We start from the raw sequence: 20815 nt of genomic DNA, 5'->3' as shown, positions 1-20815 counted from the left end.
AAGTGGAACATACAAATGAAAGGCTATTTTATCAAAAAATGCTAACTTTTCAAGTACAACATGTGTTTTATTGATTTGATTTGCTTTACAGGTTATTTTGACAAGCATTAACATACTTAATGTATTACTAATAACAAAGTTGAAAGGTTCCTGAGAACTGGCTAGAGGTAACAATTTCTTTCTGCATAAAATCTGAGAAGTTATTTAGATAGACAAAGAGGAAGTATGCAACACTGCAGTGATTCATCACAATAATGCTGTTACAGAATGAATCCAGGTCTTAAACTAGGATCAAAAAATCACTGGTCCAGCTAATGGACTGTCAGAAGTGAAAGGAAACAACATGGTTTCTAAAAAAAAAAACCAACAATATCACAAAAGTCTCAAACTTAGTCCAGATAAAGAGAAATCATGTTAGTTTGGATGATTAAAACCAGCAGCTGCAATTAGCGCTCTGATGCACTGCATCTTTCTGCTTCAATGCCTTTGTGTTTCTAACAGGCTTTTCTGAATAGAAAATAGAACATGGAACATATTTTTCCCTTATAATCTTTTTGACCCAGGGACCTCAAGTCCTTCTGATACTAAGGCACAAAGTCATCAATGTTTTTGTAACACGCTGCATGAGTACACCGAGATAAAGTACTCTTCAGACCTCTGTATCATATTCTCACTGGTAAAAGCTGTTCTGACCTCCTACATAAATACAGGAAGAACAAAAGTGCATACGTAACCAAGCATCGACGCAATGGTACAAGATGGGTCAGAAAAAAGATCAGGTCAACAAGGCCAGTTATCCTACTGAAATATATATTAAAAACAAATTAACAACCACACCTCTCCCATCTAAAGAAGAAATAGTCTGTTCCAAATTCAGTTTGTTTTCAGCTAAGAACAACATAAAAAGTAATATAAATCTAAACAATTGACTAACACAAAATTCACCACAGCTTTTCTCAGCTTGATAGCTAGTATTACGGGATTGTTCTAGAACTGCTTCCCATTAGACTATTTCTGCCTCACATAAGACCTTTGACATACAGGTTTAACAAATACAGGGGGAGAAAAAGTGCATGAACCTATGCTTCCAATCATAGATGTGTCTGTGAAGTATACTTGCATTTTCTACTTAAACTTAGCAGTTCAGTAAGTAAACAGTAAGAGATTTGCAGTTTGTTGAATAACTTTTTTATTTCTCTTCCAAGAAAATGAGAAGAGACACGAATTGTAACCTGATCTGTTCTCCAGTTAAGCAGTAGAGAATACCACTTCTCTATTTAAAGAAGACAGACAGCTAGTAACTCATACTGCAAATCTTACTTAGGAATCTGCTTAGAAAGAGTCACAGTAAATTAAAAAGAAAAAAGGCAAAATAATTTAAAATTATATTGATATAAAAAAATAATCATTTTCTCAGAAGTGAGAAGTTTTCAACTTCGAAAATTCAGCCAATTTTTTTTAATATGAAAATCATTCTGCACATAAGCTCTCTACTATTGTCAGTTTAATCATCTGCATATGGTTGTACACTTAGGACAGAACCATTAGTAACTGGTAATTCAAAATGCGGCATTTATTTACCATGCTGCTCCTGATGTGGTTAAAGGAAGCCCTGTATGCAAGCAATCAAACTCAAATATGTTGAATATATTAAATTGCTCCCATATTAGTTTGCTCAAATACCTTGAAATAGAGAGCAACTAGTAGTCTGAAATAAAATGTTTGCTATTTTAAACAAAAGTCCTTGCTGTCTGCACTATAGTTTAAACAAACAAACAAACAAAAAAGTACTGTTCAAACTGTGCAACCATGACCTTTAATGGTAAAATTCATAAGGAAACTTCCTATTTTGGAAAACATACTATCCTCTACTGATAAATGTAAAATACAACTACTATTAGTGAATCATCAATGATCAGAGGAATACTGCACAATCTTCTGTTGAACTAGCTATGTAATTCCTTTCTTTACGTGAAGGTCACAGAAAATTGTCAGTGGCCACAATCCTTCCAAATTAGGGGAGCAACTGTAAATAATCAGAAGCCACTTAAAGGAATCATTTGCAAGTAAATTAATTTCCCTAGCTTCTACCTTCTTCAATTTATTCTAGTTTTTTTGCCCCTTCATAATAAAAAGGATTATGCCAGTCAGCACTCATCAAAAGTCAGTCACCTAGTAATGGAAACTAGGGTGCAGTCTTAATTCTCTGTTTTCTTCAAATAAACTAAGCAAGGTCATTTTGATTAGTAAGAGGCCTGGACCTATACTGCCCACTTCTGGCACACTTTCCTTGTTAGCCACATGGAACTGAGACCTGCCTGCAACCTGTTTGTCCCTGTGCCACTCTACTTTGTAATTCTATAAGAATGCCTGGACCCCATTATGAATAAAATCCCCCATCTTTTTTTTTTTTTACTATTTAAATTACGCTACAGTAAATAATGCAAAGCTAAAAACTGACATAAATTTGGACTGGTTTAGCAACCTGAATTCAGCCCGTGTGCGTATTTTTATCACAACAGCTTTTTTACCTGATCTCATTTTATTCTCACAGTGGGCAAGACAAGATGTGGAGATGAAACCCTCTGGGTCCGTACCTTAACCAAATTGCAATTTATCTCATTGCTACAGCAACCAGAAGGTGTGCAGGAAAAAAAACAAAACTACAAGAGCAAGTAGAATGATTTTGATATTAGCCTAGTTCTGACACGGTTCACAGCTTTGCAGCAGTAGTATAAACTCAGTGGTTCCAGGACACTGTGGATTCTTCTTTAATTTTAAGGTTCACAAAACTTGTTTCCGACTAATTGTGATGGTATGTATTAACTACTATATCAAAATTCAGTGGAAGTTCTATTCTAAACATGAGAAAGTGACAGGAACTCAGGAGAGGAAGAAGGAAGAAACAAGACAGAACTAAGCACAAAAACTCACATTTTGAATACTGTGATTTCTGATGTCTAACATTTTCACAATCTCACACAAAGTGTTTCAAAATGATTAATACCAAAGAGCAGAAATGAGAAACAACTGAAGGCCCACATTATTCAGTTATTGCAAGTCAAAGGAAGATGAGTTTACAATAGAAGTAATATGAAATAAAACATGTAATTAAAAGGAATTAAAGAAATCCAAATACCTTCATACAAACCAGAAGAAACTCCTTAAATCGGGTTAAGACAAAGGGAAAGAAGTACAAACTATTCTAGCCAGCCGTGACTTTAGGGCACCAAGCAACCAATGCCTTTTCTCCTGTACGAAAGCCCTCAGTGCAAGCAAGGTTTTTGAGAAGCATTAGAACAGAATTGTACTCCAAACCAGGGTTTAAATTCTTAACCAAGCATCAGCTTATTTGAATGCCACAGTTAGAAATTATAGTTTGGCCCTGTACTCGATGCAGCATAATGTTCAGCTGCATCGAGATACAAGGCCTTTTTCACTTTGAAATAATTTGCATAGTAACTCCGATAGTTTGGGAACATCTTACTAAGGAATCGTTGAAAATATTCATAGAACAAAAACTTCCATGGACAGTATTTCGAGGGAAAATAGTAAAAAGAATTGAGCTAATGACAACAATTATAGGGAAAATTAAATATGTCTGAGCCGTTAAATCAAGCTTGAAATATTTGCCTTCCATTTTTTCTTCTTCTACAAGGCCTTCTAGCATTCTGAATATTCTGTACATCATGGAAAGTGGCGAAAATGAGAATGGTAGGTGCTTTTTAAAAAACAAAAGCAAAACAAAAAAGAATACTGTCAGCAAAACACTAATGTAAACACGAAGATGTAGAACACCAACAAGGTTAAAGTTGGGATCACAGCTCCACAGAACAAATTATTCTGTAACCACAATCAGAATCCTTTTTGTCTTGAAGTTGGAGAAACAATAACACTAACAAAGCTTTGGTTTCTGAATACAGCACACTATTATTGCAAAGCAGTGTCAAGACTGTCCTTGCACTCAGTAGAAAGAAACAAGTAAAAGGTTTCTCTTACACAACACATTCTACAATACTGAATTAGAATGGAAAAGTTCCTATATTATCGACTCTGAAAGTATCCACTATCCTGATTCAACAGCCTTGCAGGAGGCTGTATTCAGTCAAAGGAGGGAACAAGCCCCAGGTAGACCTCACACATATTGGACAGGCTACAACTCTAATGGAAAGCGAGCTGTTTGACCACCAACTAAGGTTCATGAAGTGACCAAACATTTCCTTGAGAAGTGCCAAATGTTGGTCTGAAATTCCAGGTATAAGCATGTAGGTAGCATACAGCCACCACTGTGGGCTCCTTCTGCACACAGCAATCACTTTTTCTACAAATTCAGACACCTCAGCAGTATCCTAAACTAGAAACTGTAACATTACCACAGCCTACTCCCTAAGGAGCTCTTACTAATTTTTATTTGAAATAAGATATCTGCAGCAACAAAATCGCTAAGCATTCATATTTATCTTAAGAACAGTAGTTTCCTAAAACTGCAGTGAAAGAGCCCACTGTATGAACTGCACTGCTCAAACCTTACGTTCAACTCAAGCTTTGGGGGATTTATAAGACTCTCCTTAGAAGGGAAGGTGCAGCATTTGTACACTGGGCATATACTCTACTATTCATTAGAAGAGTTTTACAAACACCCAGCTCTTTCTGTTCCCACACTGATCATTCACACACACACACACACACACAAAATAGGTGAAAGCTGTAGTGCTTAAAAATTTTAAAAATATAATGTTCCTGTATATATTCTTTTTAATGTCAACCAAGAACTTAAAAGTATACTTTCCGGTCAAATGTAATCCTATTTTTTAAAATTTATTTTAATTTTTACAGCCCTTTTTAACAATTACTTAAGTGTAAAAGTTTATTTTGAAACTCCTTCCAGAGAAGTTTCATGGTTAATCTTCTGACTTTATGATCAGAAGGAGCTTTATGAATGTTATGAAAGATTCATTTTTTAACTGTTCTGCTGAAAAATTAACATACTAGTTTACAAGTTCAATTTTCAAGGTGCATGCATGCAAGTTCCTAATACAGTTGTATGGTACACAAAATTATACTTTCTATTAAGAGTAAAACTGAAGATTTGCTGCAGTTAGAATCCCATACAAGGCTGCAGTAGCTCATATCTGAGACAGACTCATACTCTTACTAAGACTCAATAATTTCATATTCAGACTTACTATGAGTAAGAGTATATTCAAACAGCCACTCTCCTAATTAGCTATTTGTACAATAGGTTAAACATCCTTTTTTTTTCACTGAGAGATACCTCACTGGGATACTCACATGGTCATGTGTTCCCTGTGTTTCAAGTAGATTTTATTAAACTACCTAATCTTTCAAGGCTGCATGCTCAAGATACACCAGAGAGCAATTAAGGATGCACCATTATTCATCACGAGATGTGAGAACATGGAGAAAGTAAAAATAAAATCTAGCTAAAACAAACATGTCAAATCTATGCATTTAAGTCAAGAGCATTATTCACATAAATTAACTGGCAAACAACATTTCACATCTTTTGCATCTCTTTTAATGCTTTCTTGAAAATGTATTACAAATATTGAGGAAACAATTGCAGTTAAATGACTCCTGATTACATTTTGTTTTTCACAAAGCAATAGCTCAGAGCACTGAGACTGATAAGAACATTCAGACGTTCCACACATATATTATATTACTTTTCTTTATTTCTCCAAAGAATCCTTATAGCAGGAGAACCTACATGAACAATCAGAAGATAATCTCTCTGCAATGCCATCTTGCAGGAGTAGAGAAGGGGTGAGAGGGAAGGGAAGTCAAGCAAACAAACAAACAAAAAACAACTTTAATTTAGTCTACATTTTTCAAAAATACAACTGCCCCCACAGAAGCAGCAGATCACACTCTACAGCCACAAGTCCATGTAGCATATGGACTACCAGGTACCAACTACTTTTGACTATCTGAGCACTATGAGGCACAAAGAACCTTTTAGTTGGCAGTTCTGTCCATCTTCAAGCTAGTCAAGGTTTGCAGCAAGGCAGCACAATGACAGACAGTAACAAGCAACATGTATTTACCAAGGAGCAAAAAGTCTGTGAGAAAAGAGGTAGAATGAATCAAGCAGAACTACCTTAAATAAATTGTTCTGTACCAGTCAACACAAGTACAGAACAAAAGCTGATCAATTACAATTATTTCTTAGAACTATAGAATGGATTGAGTTAGAAGGGACCCTTTAAGTTCATCTAGTCCAATCCCTATGAGGTGGGAAAGGACATCTTTCACTGCATCAGTTTGCTCAAAACCCTGCCTAACTTGACTTCCAAAGGCAGGGCAGCCACAGCTTCCCTGGGCAACCTATTCCAGTGTCTCACAATCCTCATTGTGAAAAAGTTCTTACTTATATCCAGACTAAGCATACTCTATTTCAGCTTAAAATCATTGCTTCTTACTCAGACACATTCCTATTAATAGACATTTTTATATATTGAAAGGCAGAAATAATTTCATCACACACTCATCGATGTCCTACTACAAAAACAATGACAGGATAACTAGTTTTTAATCATTTTTACTGAATAAATTAAGCTCTCATAATTGCAAGGTAAAATACAGAACAGTCCTACGAGAGCAGTAAAAACATTTCCCATTTAGCAGCACCCTCCCAGGGGTCTGTCTGGGGACTGGTGCTTTTTAACATCTTTATCAGTGACATTGACAATGGAATCGAGTGCACCCTCAGCAAGTTTGCTGATGACACCAAGCTGAGTGGTGCAGTTGACACGGTGGAAGGAAGGGATGCCATTCAGAGGGACCTCGACAGGCTGGAAAGGTGGGCCTGGGTGAACATAATGAGGTTCAACACGGCAAAGTGCAAGGTTTTGCACTTGGGCCGGAGCAATCCCAGGCATCCATACAGACTGGAAGGAGCGGTCCTTGAGAGCAGCCCTGCAGAGAAGGTTCTGGGGGTCTTGATGGATGAAAAACTGAACGTGAGCCAGCAGTGCGCTCTTGCAGCTTGGAAAGCAAATGGTATCCTGGGCTCCATCAAAAGATGAGTGGCCAGCAGAGACAGGGAGGTGATTGTCCCTCTCTACTCTGCACTTGTGAGGCCCCGTCTGGAGTACTGTGTCCAGATCTGGAGCCCCCAGTACAAGAAAGAGAGAGAGCTGTTGGAGAGGGTCCAGAAGAGAGTCACAAAGATGATCAGGGGACTGGAGCACCTCCCCTACAAAGACAGGCTGAAGGAGCTGGGCTTGTTCAGCCTGGAGAAGAGAAGGCTGCAGGGTGACCTCATTGTAGCCTTTCAATACCTAAAGGGAGCCTACAAACAGGAGGGGAATCAACTCTTTGAAAGGGTAGATCACTGCAGGACAAGAGGAAATGGTTTGAAGCTGAGGGAGGGAAGATTTAGGTTGGATGTTAGGGGGAAGTTCTTTACAGAGAGTGGTGAGGTACTCGAACAGGCTGCCCAGAAAGGTTGTAGATGCCCCGTCCCTGGAGGTGTTCAAGGCCAGGTTGGATGGGGTCTCAGGCAGCCTGGTCTAGTATTAAATGTTGAGGTTGGTGGCCCTGCCTGTGGCAGGGGGGTTGGAGATTCATGATCTTTGAGGTTCCTGTTCTGTTATTCTGTGATTTTGTGAAATGTGAGTTTAGGCTGCCAGCTCTCCTTTGAAGTGACTGCTACCTACAGACTGATTGATCTCCAGGACAATTAAGCATTCACAAAGACTTTTAATTTACTAATGCCCACTAAAATAGATTTTAAGGGATCATACATCACTGTGTTTTCAACATCTCGGTTGGTTTTGGTCACTCCTAAGTAATGGCAGATTTTGCATTTATTGCAGTTTCCCAATGGCCCTTACTATTACTTGAAAACAGATGCAACACATCAAACTGTAAGCTTTCAGGTGCAATGGGAAGTCAAATTGTCCTCTGCTAAGCATGGAGGCTACAAGTGCCCTCCACGTCCACCTCTCCCCAGGAGGCTGGGAAGCAGTGACAAGGCCCAGCGCCAGCAGCTGCAGACACACCTTCAAGGGAACATAGAGGCTCAAACGCCGCTTATAGAAGTGCAGGTGCTTTAGTTCCAATATTGCCCCCTAACAGCACGCAGCAGGAATCGTGTCCTTATGCGCTTCCATCTCTTGTAGCCCAAGTCCTGCTTAAGGCAACGAAAGGAACCCGCACGAAAAGCGGCCGCGCCCGGGGTTCGAACCTACAGCAGTGAGCGCGCCTGTCCGGCGCAGGCGCACTGGAGGAGCCTCCTTCGACTTCCGGTTCATGGGCAGTCCCCCGACGCATCACCCTACGCGGCCTGCGCGCAGGTGCAGTTGTAGCCGGAAATGTGTCTCCGCTAGGGAGTCGGTCTGGGCAGATATACGTGCGATCGGATAAACTCATTTACAGCGTGGCAAGTAGTCAAACCAGTCTCGGAGAGGAGACTTTTTTTCTGTTTTGATTTTGAGCCGATCAGACTCAGCTAAACGCACAACGATTCGGCTGAGGAGACGAGCGTCTATGCAGCTGCCAGGACCCAGACGAGCCGCATCTCTGAGCAGGCGGTGCTCCGTACTCTGCGCATGCGCAGGAGCGGCCGAGGCGTGCTGCTGTGAGGGCCGGGGGTTCAGCTGCTGCCGCCATGGGGAAGCTGAACGTGGTCATGCTGCGGTACCTGTCCAAGGAGCATTTCCGAGTCCTAACAGCGGTGAGCGGGGAGGGCGGGCGGCGGGCGGGGAGGTCTTGTCCTGGCACGGCCGCGCAGGCTGCCCGCCTGGCGCCTTGCTCACCCGAGGAGTGCGGGAGGGAGCGCTCCGAGCGGGCAGAACTGCTCCTCCACCCGTCCCTAGGACCGCAGCCAGCCGGCTGCCGAGCTGTGGTTGGCACTCTACGAGTTTGGAGCCTCCAGTACAAGAAGGACAGAGAGATGTTGGAGAGGGTCCAGAGAAGAGCCGCAAAGATGATCAGGGGGCTGGAGCACCTTCTTCCTACACAGACAGGCTGAGGGAGCTGGGCTTGTTCAGCATGGAGAAAAGAAGGCTGTAGGGTGACCTCATTGCAGCCTTTCAGTACCTAAAGGGAGCCTACAAACAGGAGGGGAATCAACTCTTTGAAAGGGTAGAGAACTGCAGGACAAGGGGAAATGGCTTGAAGTTGAGGGAAGGAAGATTTAGGTTGGATGTCAGGGGGAAGTTCTTGACAGGGGGAGCGTTGAGGTGGATGCCCCGTCCCTGGAGGTGTTGAAGGCCCGGTCGGATGGGGCCTCGGGCAGCCTGGTCTGGTGTGACACGTGGAGGTTGGTGGCCCTGCCTGTGGCAGGAGAGGTTGGAGATTCGTGATCTTTGAGGTGCCTTCCAACCCGGGCCATTCTGCAATTCTGTGAAGACTTTAGTACATATATACATGAAAGGTTAATTAAGCTACTGTTCTGAGAGAAGTGGTTTAGACTCGGGGAGGATCTGATGCCATTCAGCTGCTGAACATTGGCTAACAGACCCGTTTTTCATTTGTTGTTTAAGGTGGAAATGGGAATGAAGAACCATGAAATAGTTCCTGCCAGCTTAATTGCTTCTATTGCAAGCCTGAAGCACGGTGGCTGTAATAAAATTTTGAGAGAGCTGGGGAAACACAGGCTCCTGGCTTATGAACGAACTAAAAGTAAGTTTGGTTTATGTGTTGGGCTCCTCTCACCCTTCCTTATGCTACAGTACCATTGCTTGGCACACACAGATGTCTGAAGCATTTTCTCATTTTCTCTGGAGTCTAGCCTGGGAATGTAGATTTGTTCAGCAACAAATGATTATACTGTCTGTTTAGCTGCTGATTCCAGTAGAACTCATAGGCAGGAAAGAAATTAAAGGAGAGCAGTTAAATCTCCTTCACTCCATTACAAAATTCATGGAAATATGAAATAACTGTTGGTTAAGGTAATATTGAAGTGCATACAGATATCAATCCAAATGTGTTACAGTTTTATCATAGTGCACAAATAGAAAAGACAAAAGTCATATGACCTGCACCTCAGCAGAAACAGTTACTAAAGCATTTTTTATTCCTTTCCAAGTGTTAAGTAGTAGTGTAGCAGGCCCTTGCCCATTTCCTTCAACCTTGTAGTTTTATCTCACTTTTGAGTCTGCGTGAAATTCCTTCCCTTTTGGTTTCCATTCTTCAGAATTTTAAGGATTGGTTTAGAGCCTCACAACAATCCTAAATCCCCGCTATATCTCCTAGCTAATTATCTTCAAAAGTAATGCCACTTCCATGCCGTTCAGAGAATCATAATTGCTTGTGCTGTTGAAGAGCTGATAACATGTCTATCTTTTATCCAGTTAATTTTTCTAAGACTTGCAGGAATTTAAACATTCCATCAAATTTGGCTGATACTAGCCAAGAGGAAATGTAGTACTTGAGTGTTTTGTACCATAAGCTGGAGCAAGAAACTTGATTAAAACTAGGCTTTTTTTTTTAAAGGTAAGGTGTCCATAGTAAGGAATAAAATGTTTTATAATTTATTTTTTTTAGTGGTCCAGGGCTATCGATTAACTAATGCAGGGTATGATTACCTTGCCTTGAAAACTCTGTCTTCCCGGCAAGTCATCAGTTCTGTTGGAAATCAGATGGGTGTTGGCAAAGAATCAGGTAATTCAAAAAACATTTTAATTTTTTTTTTTAAGGAAACATATCAGTATTTTGCTAGAAACTTGGTAAATGTATCTCTAGATAATCATCTCAGTTAAACACCAAGATCTGTGGCTCACTTCATGAGGCTTTTGACTGCATTTGATTTTTTTTTTTTTTTGCAAGAGTGTTGTTCCAGTTTGACCATTTTGTCCAAATTTTGACTCATCTCTTAAAAGGTATTTTGCTGACAGATGCAAAATGTCACATGCTTCATGAAGAATTTTGAAGTACTTTATCAAAAAGATAACTTCAGCTTTTTCGTTCCACCTATAAAATAAAATAATGTAAAATACAATCAAAACTATTGGAGTGCTCTCTTGGTTTCTCTTACATATAAGTTGTAATTTGGCACAACATATCTCTCTCACCATTAAAGAAAGGGACATGTTGTAGACAAAAGGTAGAAATGAAATTAAGAGGTTGGTCTCTTGGGATTTGTCTCCAGTCAGTAACAAGAAGGCAGCTTTTCCTGTGTGTTATTAAGAACGCTGGAGTTGGGCATTTGAGCTGTATTTCCCTGTTTGGGAAGTTTATAGTTCCACGCTGTACAGGTGGCCTGCACAAATACCAGTCTATCCTGATTATAGGAACCTGAGGTCAGGGAGCTTGAATTGTCTCAGTTCTATTCCAGTTACTTTTACCTCCTGGTGTGAAAGATGTTTCAGATAACATCAGTATTTCTACTAATGGAGAACATAATCTCTTTAAGAATAATTTCTTCCATCTCAGATTACTAATAGACAATATATAAATATAGCTCTCTTTACTGTTGGACGAAGTGTCGTAGACCTTTCTATGCCAGAAGTACTTTTTTATTATAGACTTGTCAGATACCACTTATTTCATAGCTCTGTGTTGCTATTTCTCTCCTAGATATTTATATCGTTGCAAATGAAGATGAGCAGCAGTTTGCAATGAAATTGCATAGGCTTGGAAGAACTTCTTTTCGCAGTCTGAAAAACAAGCGTGACTACCATAAGCACAGGCATAAAATGTCATGGCTGTATTTATCCCGGCTAGCAGCAATGAAGGAGTTTGCCTACATGAAGGTAGGAGGCCATTTCCACAGTATAAACAATGGTGGAATAGACTGGAAGATACTTCTCATGCTATCTTCTCATGCCTTTGTATTTGCAGTACTAATAGAATTTATGCTTATTTTCCTAGTGGACTTAAAGTATGCATTTCAGAGAACATCAGTGCTGCATTCTTATATAGTGTCCAGTGATATAATGAAGCCTTGCAACAAAAGTCGTACAAAACTGAAGCAAGTTTTCCTAGAGGATTTCAGTTGAATGTTATTATTACTGGACAACTTTGTGCTGTCTGTCCGAAAATCTCAATGAAGGCATCTGAGTAACCTGCAGTATGCTGCTTCCACCCTAACATTTTGTGCTTATCTTGGAGTTTGTTATACACAAACTGTTTCCTTAACAATTTTCATTTTGTTTTTCAATGTGTTGACTCTTTCCAGGCTTTGTATGACAGAAAATTTCCTGTTCCAAAACCTGTAGACTACAACAGACATGCAGTTATTATGGAGCTCCTTGATGGCTATCCTTTGTAAGTACTGAAGCTTGAATTCTCTGTTTCACAGAAACCCTAACGATTATAAGTTCAGTAAGGCAGCAGGGATTGCATTTTTCCTTATCATGTGAGTGAATTCTGACCATAGTAAAGCTGCTTGGCCTGCACTGGCTACAGTCCTGTTATAATCTTACTTCTATGACCAATTTATCTAAAGAAAAATGTATTATTTGTTCAAAGAAACTAGTGAAGTAGACTTAATTTCTTTAAAATATGCAGTAAACTGAAAGAGCAGTATGATGCAGATGTTAGTGGTACAACTGATTTCTATGCAGAAATTGTATATTCTGTTATATTCAGTATTGAGTTGTATTTCCTCTGCATTCTGACATCAAGTTCATGATGCATGCTGTGGCAATTTAGGTAAGATTACAGCTTTCCAATCCAGAGCTTGTGTTTAAAAATACAAGGGAGAAGAGGGAGTGAGGAGAGTTGCTCTGTTTACAGGTATACTCTTTACTGTGTCATGTATACTCTTTTAAATAAGAAGGAATACTTTTATTGAATTGTCCAAAATCTTTCAATGATTTAAAAAAACTGTGTGTGAATGAATGTTTAGTTGCATAGCTGAATGTATTTGATACTCTATAAAATGTAGAATAGAGTATAAGTGCTCATCCAGAGATTTAAAACATCACGTGCTAGAACAAAAAGTGTTTTGATATGGTAATAAATATCAAAAATAGGAAGTTTAATCAAAAAGTGATTATCCCACAGTATAACAGTTGAAGAGAAACATGGAATAAGTGCCATTTAAGTAAGTGCCTTCAGTGTATTCTGAATCCCCTTTGTTTGTTGAATAATTCCACATCCATCCTTTAGATAGAATGGTTTCATGTGGGCATCTGCAGTGGAATTTTACTATGCTCACCTTGTTCTGCAGTTTTAGTCTGAAGGAGATGCTGGATGAAAATTATTTCAAATGAACAACAATCTCAGAAGATACCAGTTCACACGATTCCCAAATTCAAAGAACAAGGAGTATATTTTATGATATAAAACCTGACCATATGATCACCAATTAATTTTTCTACCTGTACAAAAATGTTCAGCAGCAGCATGTTTGAAAGCTGCTGGACTTTCCTTGTGTTTACTTTCAGTGTTGTACAGCTGATAAGCTCTTGTAACACTGTAAAGTTGCATTCAGGCCAATATGTATCACAAGAAGATTTTAAGTCCTGGCTTCTCCTTAGCAGTTTTTGTATAATAAAACAACTGCCTCTTCATGCTGTTTATGAAAAGAAGGTGATGTGTATTTTGCCCATTTCCAGTACTTTGTTTTCACTGGTGTGTATTTTAGAGTGTCCTAAGCTTTTTATGTTTTGGATCCTCACCTTACCTTCCAACCTAGTCTTGAAAGTACGTTTTTGTGAATGAAAATATGAGGCATTTGAACATGAGATTACCTCTTGTTTCAGTAGAGGACGTCCTGTTGTGAAGTTAGGCTTATCTAAAAAAAATCCATACATAAAAATTTGCTGATCCATTATTTAAATACTGCAGTACGACAAAAGGACTGATGAGAGGAAAAGAGACAATTGGTATAAGTTGAAAAGCTTAAAAGTATATGGAGAAACTTTCTCCCTATGAAGGCAGTGCGACAGTGTGGCACAGGGCAGCTAGGGAGGCTTGCACAGTCTTTCTCCATTACTGGAAGCTTTTCACCCCCGTCGTGGGAATTCCTGATAACTTTGTCTGTTTTCGGAGCTGAGCCAGGTTTGAGGAGGTTATCAGAATAGAGACCTCTGGAGCTCCTTTCTAACTTGAATTACTCTGTCCTTCTGTGAGATTTATTTGGTATACCGTATCTATATTTATGAAGTCCTTCAGGGTTCAGGATATTTTATTTGAAATTTCCAGGTGCCAGGTGCGCCAAATGGAAGATCCTGCCTCTGTCTACAGTGAATTAATGGAGTTAATTGTAAAACTTGCCAATCACGGTTTGATTCACGGGGATTTCAATGAATTCAATCTCATACTGGATAATGATGACCATGTCACTATGATTGATTTTCCACAGATGATATCAACATCACATCCAAATGCTGAATGGTAGGTAAAAAGTTGATGGTATTTTCAAAACAGGTAAGTTAAGTTCTGATAAAAGCAGCCAGCCGTGCTTTATGTTTATAACCTTCTTCTACTTCTACCATTTTTATCATGTGTCCCAAATAACAAGTATAGTAGATTTATGAATGAGTGGAAGTATCTAGGATAAATTTATAATTAATTGCTCCTCAAAAAGAATGATTTATTTTGGTTAAGGGATACTTAGAAATAAATTGTATACTATTTAGATAATTAGATTTTTTTCTAGATGCCTAATAAGTCATTAACTTGCAAATAAAATGAGTAATAAAAAGTACACACTAAAATGTTGTCATTGCAATAGATTTAATTACTTTGATTCTTGTTTTTGTGCATTTTTGTATTTTTTACAGGTATTTTGACAGAGATGTTAACTGTATTAAGGAGTTCTTTAAGAAACGCTTCAACTATGAGAGTGAGCTCTTCCCAGAATTCAAAGACATCAGGTAGAAGATGCCAGCTAAATCTGAGTTTCCCCCATCTTTGGTTTTGTGTTGGCTTTATGGAAAGAGCTGATGCCTGTTTGAGATGTTTATAGGAGAAATGTGGATAGAAAAGACAAATTAAGCAATTTGAAATTTTTTTTTTTGTTCTTACAGTAAGAAGGCTCCCTGTTTTCTTCACTGTCAGTTAGTGAAATGGTATCCAAAAGCTAACGAATGCCTTAAGATGGTCTGCTTTCTCCTCTGTCTATCTGCTTTCAGCTGAGGGGAAAAAGATCAATGCAAAAACTTAATCCAAACAGTAAATACATAGGAAATGTTACAGTGATGCAAAAACAGCTTCTCCCACTCTTAAAAGACTTAACAGTTCTGGCATATTGAGTATTAATGTAGGTTTTAATTTTAAATTTAGTTTTCAGAATGGTAGTAAACGTGGTGACTACCTCTTCAAATGTTATCTTCAAAGTTTAGACATAAGGAAAAAATCTTTTACAGTGAGGGTAGTGAGGCACTGGCACAGGTTGCCCCATGTGGTTGATGCCCCATCCCTGGAGACTTTCAGCGGGAGGCTGGATAAAGCCCTGGGCAATCTGATCTAGCTGTGGTGTCCCCGTTCATTGCAAGGGAGTTGGATGAGATGGACCTCACACATCCCTTTCAACTCGAAGGATTCTATGATTCGGTGAAGTTTTATTTATAATATTGTTTGTTTTTCTTGTTTTTTTGAAAAGTAAACTAGTTTTTCATGTACTTTGAGAGAGAAGCTGTTGCAGTGAGTAGGTTTTTATGTCATTCTGAGCTCTTGCTCAAGGGACAATTGCACTTACATCAGTGCGTATCAGTGCACCCTTTATTTCTCTGTTTGAACAAGTATTATTTAAAACCAAATTATATTTGTGTTAAAATGAAATTATTTAAGTAAATAAATACTGATCTTAAAGATGGAGTCATCTTCTGTGGCAGTTTGCTTCTGTTAAGCCATGTTCTGCTAAGTACCAAAGCCCCAGATTGTCTTGTATGTTTCAACAAAGTACACTCTTTTTTAATATTATGGTAATTACTATTTATGATATTTTATGGCACATCCGTAGCAGGATGATTTAACACATTGAAGGAAAACCTACTTTTACTGCTCTCTTTCAGAAGAGAGAGTTCTCTTGACATAGAGATTGCTGCCAGCGGATATACAAAAGAAATGCAGGAAGATGATGAACTACTTCGCCCATCGGGCTCTGATGAGGATGATCATGCAGCAGAGGTATCAGAATTTGAAGAATTTGCTGAGAGTAATCTCAAATTCTTCAGAAGTAATCAGGAAGATAATGCAGAATTAATACAGGAAGAGGATTCTGAAAGCAGAACCTCTGAAGATGCAGTGTATCACAATGAAGAGGCTGATACCACTGAAACTAGTGAAAATCTACAAAAACTGAGTTTGTCAGAGTTGAGTTCTGCCATAAATAAGGTTGAAGTGCAACCTGTGCATTGTAAATCCAGTGAAGCTGCAGAGAGTTGTGTAACTGTGTTTTCTGAGCATGAAAGGATGCTTGAAGGTACCTCAGAAAATCAGGCAGCTCAAGGAGAGTGCTGCATTGACAAGGACAACGAAGATGATGAATGCCCTGATCTGGTTGACCTGTCAACTTTAAACAAGAAGTTGAAGCCTTACAGGTAAATATTGATCTTTACTGTATAACCATGTGTTTCCTGCGCTGCCTCCTAGGAAATGAAAATCTTACAAGTAGTTCAAAAACAACTGCTCTTCAGCCACCATAGTTCAAAGTGTCAACTAAGAATTTAATTTATTCTTAAAACAGTGCATTAATATATTTGCTGATGAAGCATTACATGTACGGTACCAGTCATATGTATGATGCAGTAGTTCTGTCCTGTAGTAACAACAGGCTGCTTTCTTCCTGTCATAAATGCCTGTGTTGAACTGTTAGTGTTAATGTTTCAAATGGAAATGTTCTGTAGTACTTATAAGTTCTGCTAGCATTTTTCAAATCATATCTCAAAAGTGTTATGACTAATATGTGATTATCGTGAACACAAGTGTGTTAATTTTGCTAGGTGGAATAAAACACTACTTTACATATTTCAGAAATGAGGATAATATACCTCATATTGCTGAGAACAAGGCAAGAACAAGGACCACATCAGTCAGCAGTCTTGGGAGCTGTTCAACCATTCCACCGGTAATAATTACTGTTGTTATGGCATTATTATCATCTAGTTAACTCTGAGACCATCTTAAATTTTCACGTAGATGTTAGTAAGTATTTGTAAAAATGCCTTCTGGGATTATTTGGTTTTCAGTGATTACTACCATGTACCTCTCTTGTTTGCAGTTACATGGTCATAGACAAATAGTACTGATAATTATCTAAATGCTGACTTATGAATTATATCCAGCACTTTATTCTATTTGTTATTCTTTTTTCTGTTACAAAATCTCTATGCTTGTGTAAGCAACTTTAATTTGACAGTAGGAGGTATAGACCATACAATCTGTTCTTTCATTTCTCTTACTACAAATGAATTATGTTCCACAATTAATGTTTTTGTATTTTAGAAGTGAATATTTAAGTGAAGATTTCATGTGCTCTGTTTAGAGATTTCTGTATGCTTTCCTGAAACATTTATATCGACTCATTTTAGTAACGGTTTATCCAATAATTTGAATCTAACTTTCAGCATTATATAAATCAGGAGGTTTTGCAGCAGAATTTAATGTCTTTTTTTCAACCACAGTCTATACACTAGTCAATGTGGCTTCCTCCATTACATTTTAAGAAGTACATTTTAGTTTCAAAGGGAAAAAAGGACAGTTATGTGTAAATAAATGTATCAAGAAAGGGCGTGCTTGGAAGTTGTCTCAAGACATTTGTACAGGGCTTCACATTTGTTAGTCATTCGAGTTCTTACTGTAGAGAGTGGCTTTGTACCTTCTTAAGGAAACAAAGAATTGGATTTGATTTATGGAATGGGGTAAAGAAGAGCCAGGATGACCTGCCAGGAGTCCTTTAATCTCTGGTGCATGCAGTGTGATGTGTTTTTTTCAGTTGTTGTATTTTTGTGTATGGTTGTTTGTTTTTTTTCTTTTTCCGCAGTTTGCTAACTAAAGTTTGCAGAATTGCTTTAAATTTCGATAGGGGTTACTTGAAATTATATTTCTATTCACCAGTAGGTGGTAGCAGTGGTCACGATGTAATTCTAGAAACCTTTCTGAGTGTTTAGAGGGTGTTTGTTTATTCTGTACACAGACACATAGAACTTGTGAGAAAATATTCAAATGGCATGTAAGTACATAATTCTCTTCTGAAAGAAATGTAAGAGCACTTTGGCAGAAGAGGCTTTCAAGAGATGCAGCCACATAAAAATCCTGTTTATCCAGTTTGCCTTACGTAATCATTCCATTTGCATGCTCTTATGCTGAGTAAAATGGTGTTTCTGTCCATTGATAAATCTTATTTGAAAGTTTGAATGCTAGAAGTAAATAGTAGAACTAAGGGGAGGGTATGTATATGAGCTATTTCTAATATAAGGACATGATTACAAAACTAAAACGAACAAAGGTACTGCAGTAGGACCCACTGTGACTGCTGCTCGTACTTTTCTGTTGTTCATACAGTTTTCTCCATGGAGAAACATATTAAAACAGATATTCAGATTGAACACAGAGAAGGAACTCTTACGGACATAAATAAGCAATAATGGTAATAGCAGTAGGTACAGTCATAGCTTGGAGTATGCCAAAGCAAAAACAGTATGAGCTAAAGAAAATAAAATATTCTAGACAAAATAAAGTATCTGACTGTGCTTGTAGAAATCTTTTTGGGACTTTTCTCATTTAATCAAAGGAAATACTGTGAACTGTCAAAAACCTTAAACAGCAAAATGTAAATTTGTTTACTCTGAAATTCTTCTGTTTTTGCTTATATTTAAGTTTAGGATGATGGTAAGACAAATGAGACTTTGCACGCTGTGGTTGAGCAGTAGAATTTTGCAAATTTACGCTATGATTACATATCAGAAATACTTGGTGTTTGTGTTGCAAGACTTCTTGCTTGAACTGTGAATAAAGTCATCTGCTCACTGCAGCGGGAGAAGTAGAGAAGCCACCTTTAAGGGCTCTACCTATAAAAAGCAAAGAATGACATCTTTTTTCCTGACAGAAGGAGAACATTAATGGACCAGTTTTAACTAATTCTGTTAAGTTTTCTTCAGGAATTTTTGAGGAACATTTTTACAGAAAATACACAGTTAATTTCCAAAGAGCTTGTTGTTAAATTCTGAGGTGAAACAGATACATCATAAACAAGATTAATGTAACGTATTGCCTGATGATAAGAGTAGAGAGCAGCGAATTACTGAAAGCAGACTAAAACCACCTTTCCCCCACTCGCCCTCCTCCATGTTCTCCCCTCAGACAGCACACGTGAAGATGCAATGGATGCTGTGGTCAGTCTGGTCAGTCCGTGACACTTCACCTCCCCTGGTTCTCCTTGGTCCCTCTGTGCCCTGCCTCACGTGGGTTCCCCTGAGCAGTCCCACTGGCTGCAGCTCTCCCAGCACCACTGGGATAGTGCCTTCATGATAGCTCCGTGCCTTCATGTTCCAAATGACATATTTACAGCTGTAACTATTAAATTATGGATTGATTTTTATTATGGATACTTTTAGCCATATGCAATATATAGTAGAACTCAGAATGAAAACAAAAGGGTAAATAACATGACTTTTCTTAAAACTACTGTAATCTTTTTTTTTTTTTTTTAACTGGTCCATTGTAATTCAGGCACTTAATACTGTGCAACATACCATTGAAAATGCTACTTATTAGAGCTAACACTAAAAGAAAATAATAGCACAGATAATCTTATACCCCTTTAGACGCTGGAGCCTTGAACAGTGTAGCATCAAACTGGAGTCCAAGCCACACACCCGCCACGTGGACATTTTCTGTAGGATAAGTTCTCCCCTTTCAGTCAATCAAACCATAGTATGACTGCCTCACAGGGAAACACCTCTGTTCATCATTTCTGCTGTCAAAGAGAATGATGTTTTCATGAGAACTTCTTGCCGCTCTATTAGATAAAAGTGAAATTACACAGCAGTCACAATCACTGGTACCAACCAGGGGCTGCCTGCTGGCTTCTCTGTTACAAACAGCTGGCTAAGATTGCCCTGAAGCCCAGGGATCAGCACAGATGGCTGAGGGTTGCAAGGGGCAGTTTTGGATACACTGGAGTTAGCCCTGGCATGGATCACTAGATGGTTGTCATGCAGTGGTCTCCAGTCAGGATCCCCACTGCATGTCCTTGTTAGTAGTGAAAATACAGGATCACTGTACTGTGTGTTAGTATTAAATGATTTTCAGGAAAGTTCTGATACTGAATTGTTTCTTTGCAGGAGCTGGTGAAAAAGAAGATAAAACGTCAGCTGACAAAACAACAAAAGTCTGCTCTAAGACAACGACTGCAGAAAGGAGAGGCAAATATTTATACCAAACAGCGTCGAGAAAATATGTACAACATTAAGTCAAGCTTGGATGCAGCTAGTTTCTGGGAATAATTTATTGAAACTACTGTAAACATCAGGAAACAAATAGTACATACAGTTGAAAAAACATTATTAATTACAGATACTCCTTTTATTCAGTGGAGCAACAGCTCTTCTGTACAACACTGTAAAAGCTGAAAGCTAATAAATATCATTCTTGTTTTAAATTGATTTTACTGTGTTAATATAGATTAAAAATCTTCCACTGTGCAGAGGATTCCTTTTTAAAATACCCTTCCTTCAAGCTTAGAGCTAGTTTTTGCAATGACATGGAGTTTCAGTGCAAAATGCTGCCCTGAAGTTATAAACGTTTGGCTTTATCAAAAATCACAAGGAGATATTAACAAATGGCCTTTCTTTTCTACCCCATAAGATTTTTCTATTCCATAAGATTTCTTGTGAACCTGTGCAAAGACCATCAAACAATATAGCACTATTCATTCTTTGATCTTATCAAT

The 20815-nt window shown here is 38.4% G+C and overlaps 1 protein-coding gene across 1 annotated transcript; it reads left to right on the top strand.

Annotated features, from left to right (window-relative positions):
• Nucleotides 1-8403: 8403 nt before the first annotated feature.
• On the top strand, nucleotides 8404-20528 carry RIOK2 (RIO kinase 2). The gene is made up of 10 exons (XM_085213512.1): nucleotides 8404-8701; nucleotides 9513-9651; nucleotides 10516-10632; nucleotides 11548-11723; nucleotides 12149-12237; nucleotides 14122-14313; nucleotides 14703-14795; nucleotides 15936-16463; nucleotides 16897-16990; nucleotides 20208-20528. The coding sequence occupies exons 1-10, from the start codon at nucleotides 8636-8638 to the stop codon at nucleotides 20367-20369; spliced, it is 1656 nt and encodes a 551-aa protein (XP_085069638.1). The 5' UTR covers nucleotides 8404-8635; the 3' UTR covers nucleotides 20370-20528.
• Nucleotides 20529-20815: the final 287 nt, after the last annotated feature.

Source organism: Meleagris gallopavo, chromosome Z, assembly GCF_905368555.1.
Source record: "Meleagris gallopavo chromosome Z, MGAL_WU_HG_1.1, whole genome shotgun sequence".
Taxonomy (NCBI): Eukaryota; Metazoa; Chordata; class Aves; order Galliformes; family Phasianidae; genus Meleagris; species Meleagris gallopavo.
Note: the sequence above shows the minus strand (reverse complement) of the source record. Positions and strands in the feature narration are given on the sequence as shown.

Coding starts and splice junctions, on each gene's coding strand:
- RIOK2 (XM_085213512.1), top strand. CDS start 8,636: ATGGGGAAGCTGAACGTGGTCATGCTGCGGTACCTGTCCAAGGAGCAT. Junction 9,652..10,515: donor GGCTTATGAACGAACTAAAA/GTAAGTTTGGTT, acceptor TATTTTTTTTAG/TGGTCCAGGGCTATCGATTA. Junction 12,238..14,121: donor CTCCTTGATGGCTATCCTTT/GTAAGTACTGAA, acceptor TGAAATTTCCAG/GTGCCAGGTGCGCCAAATGG.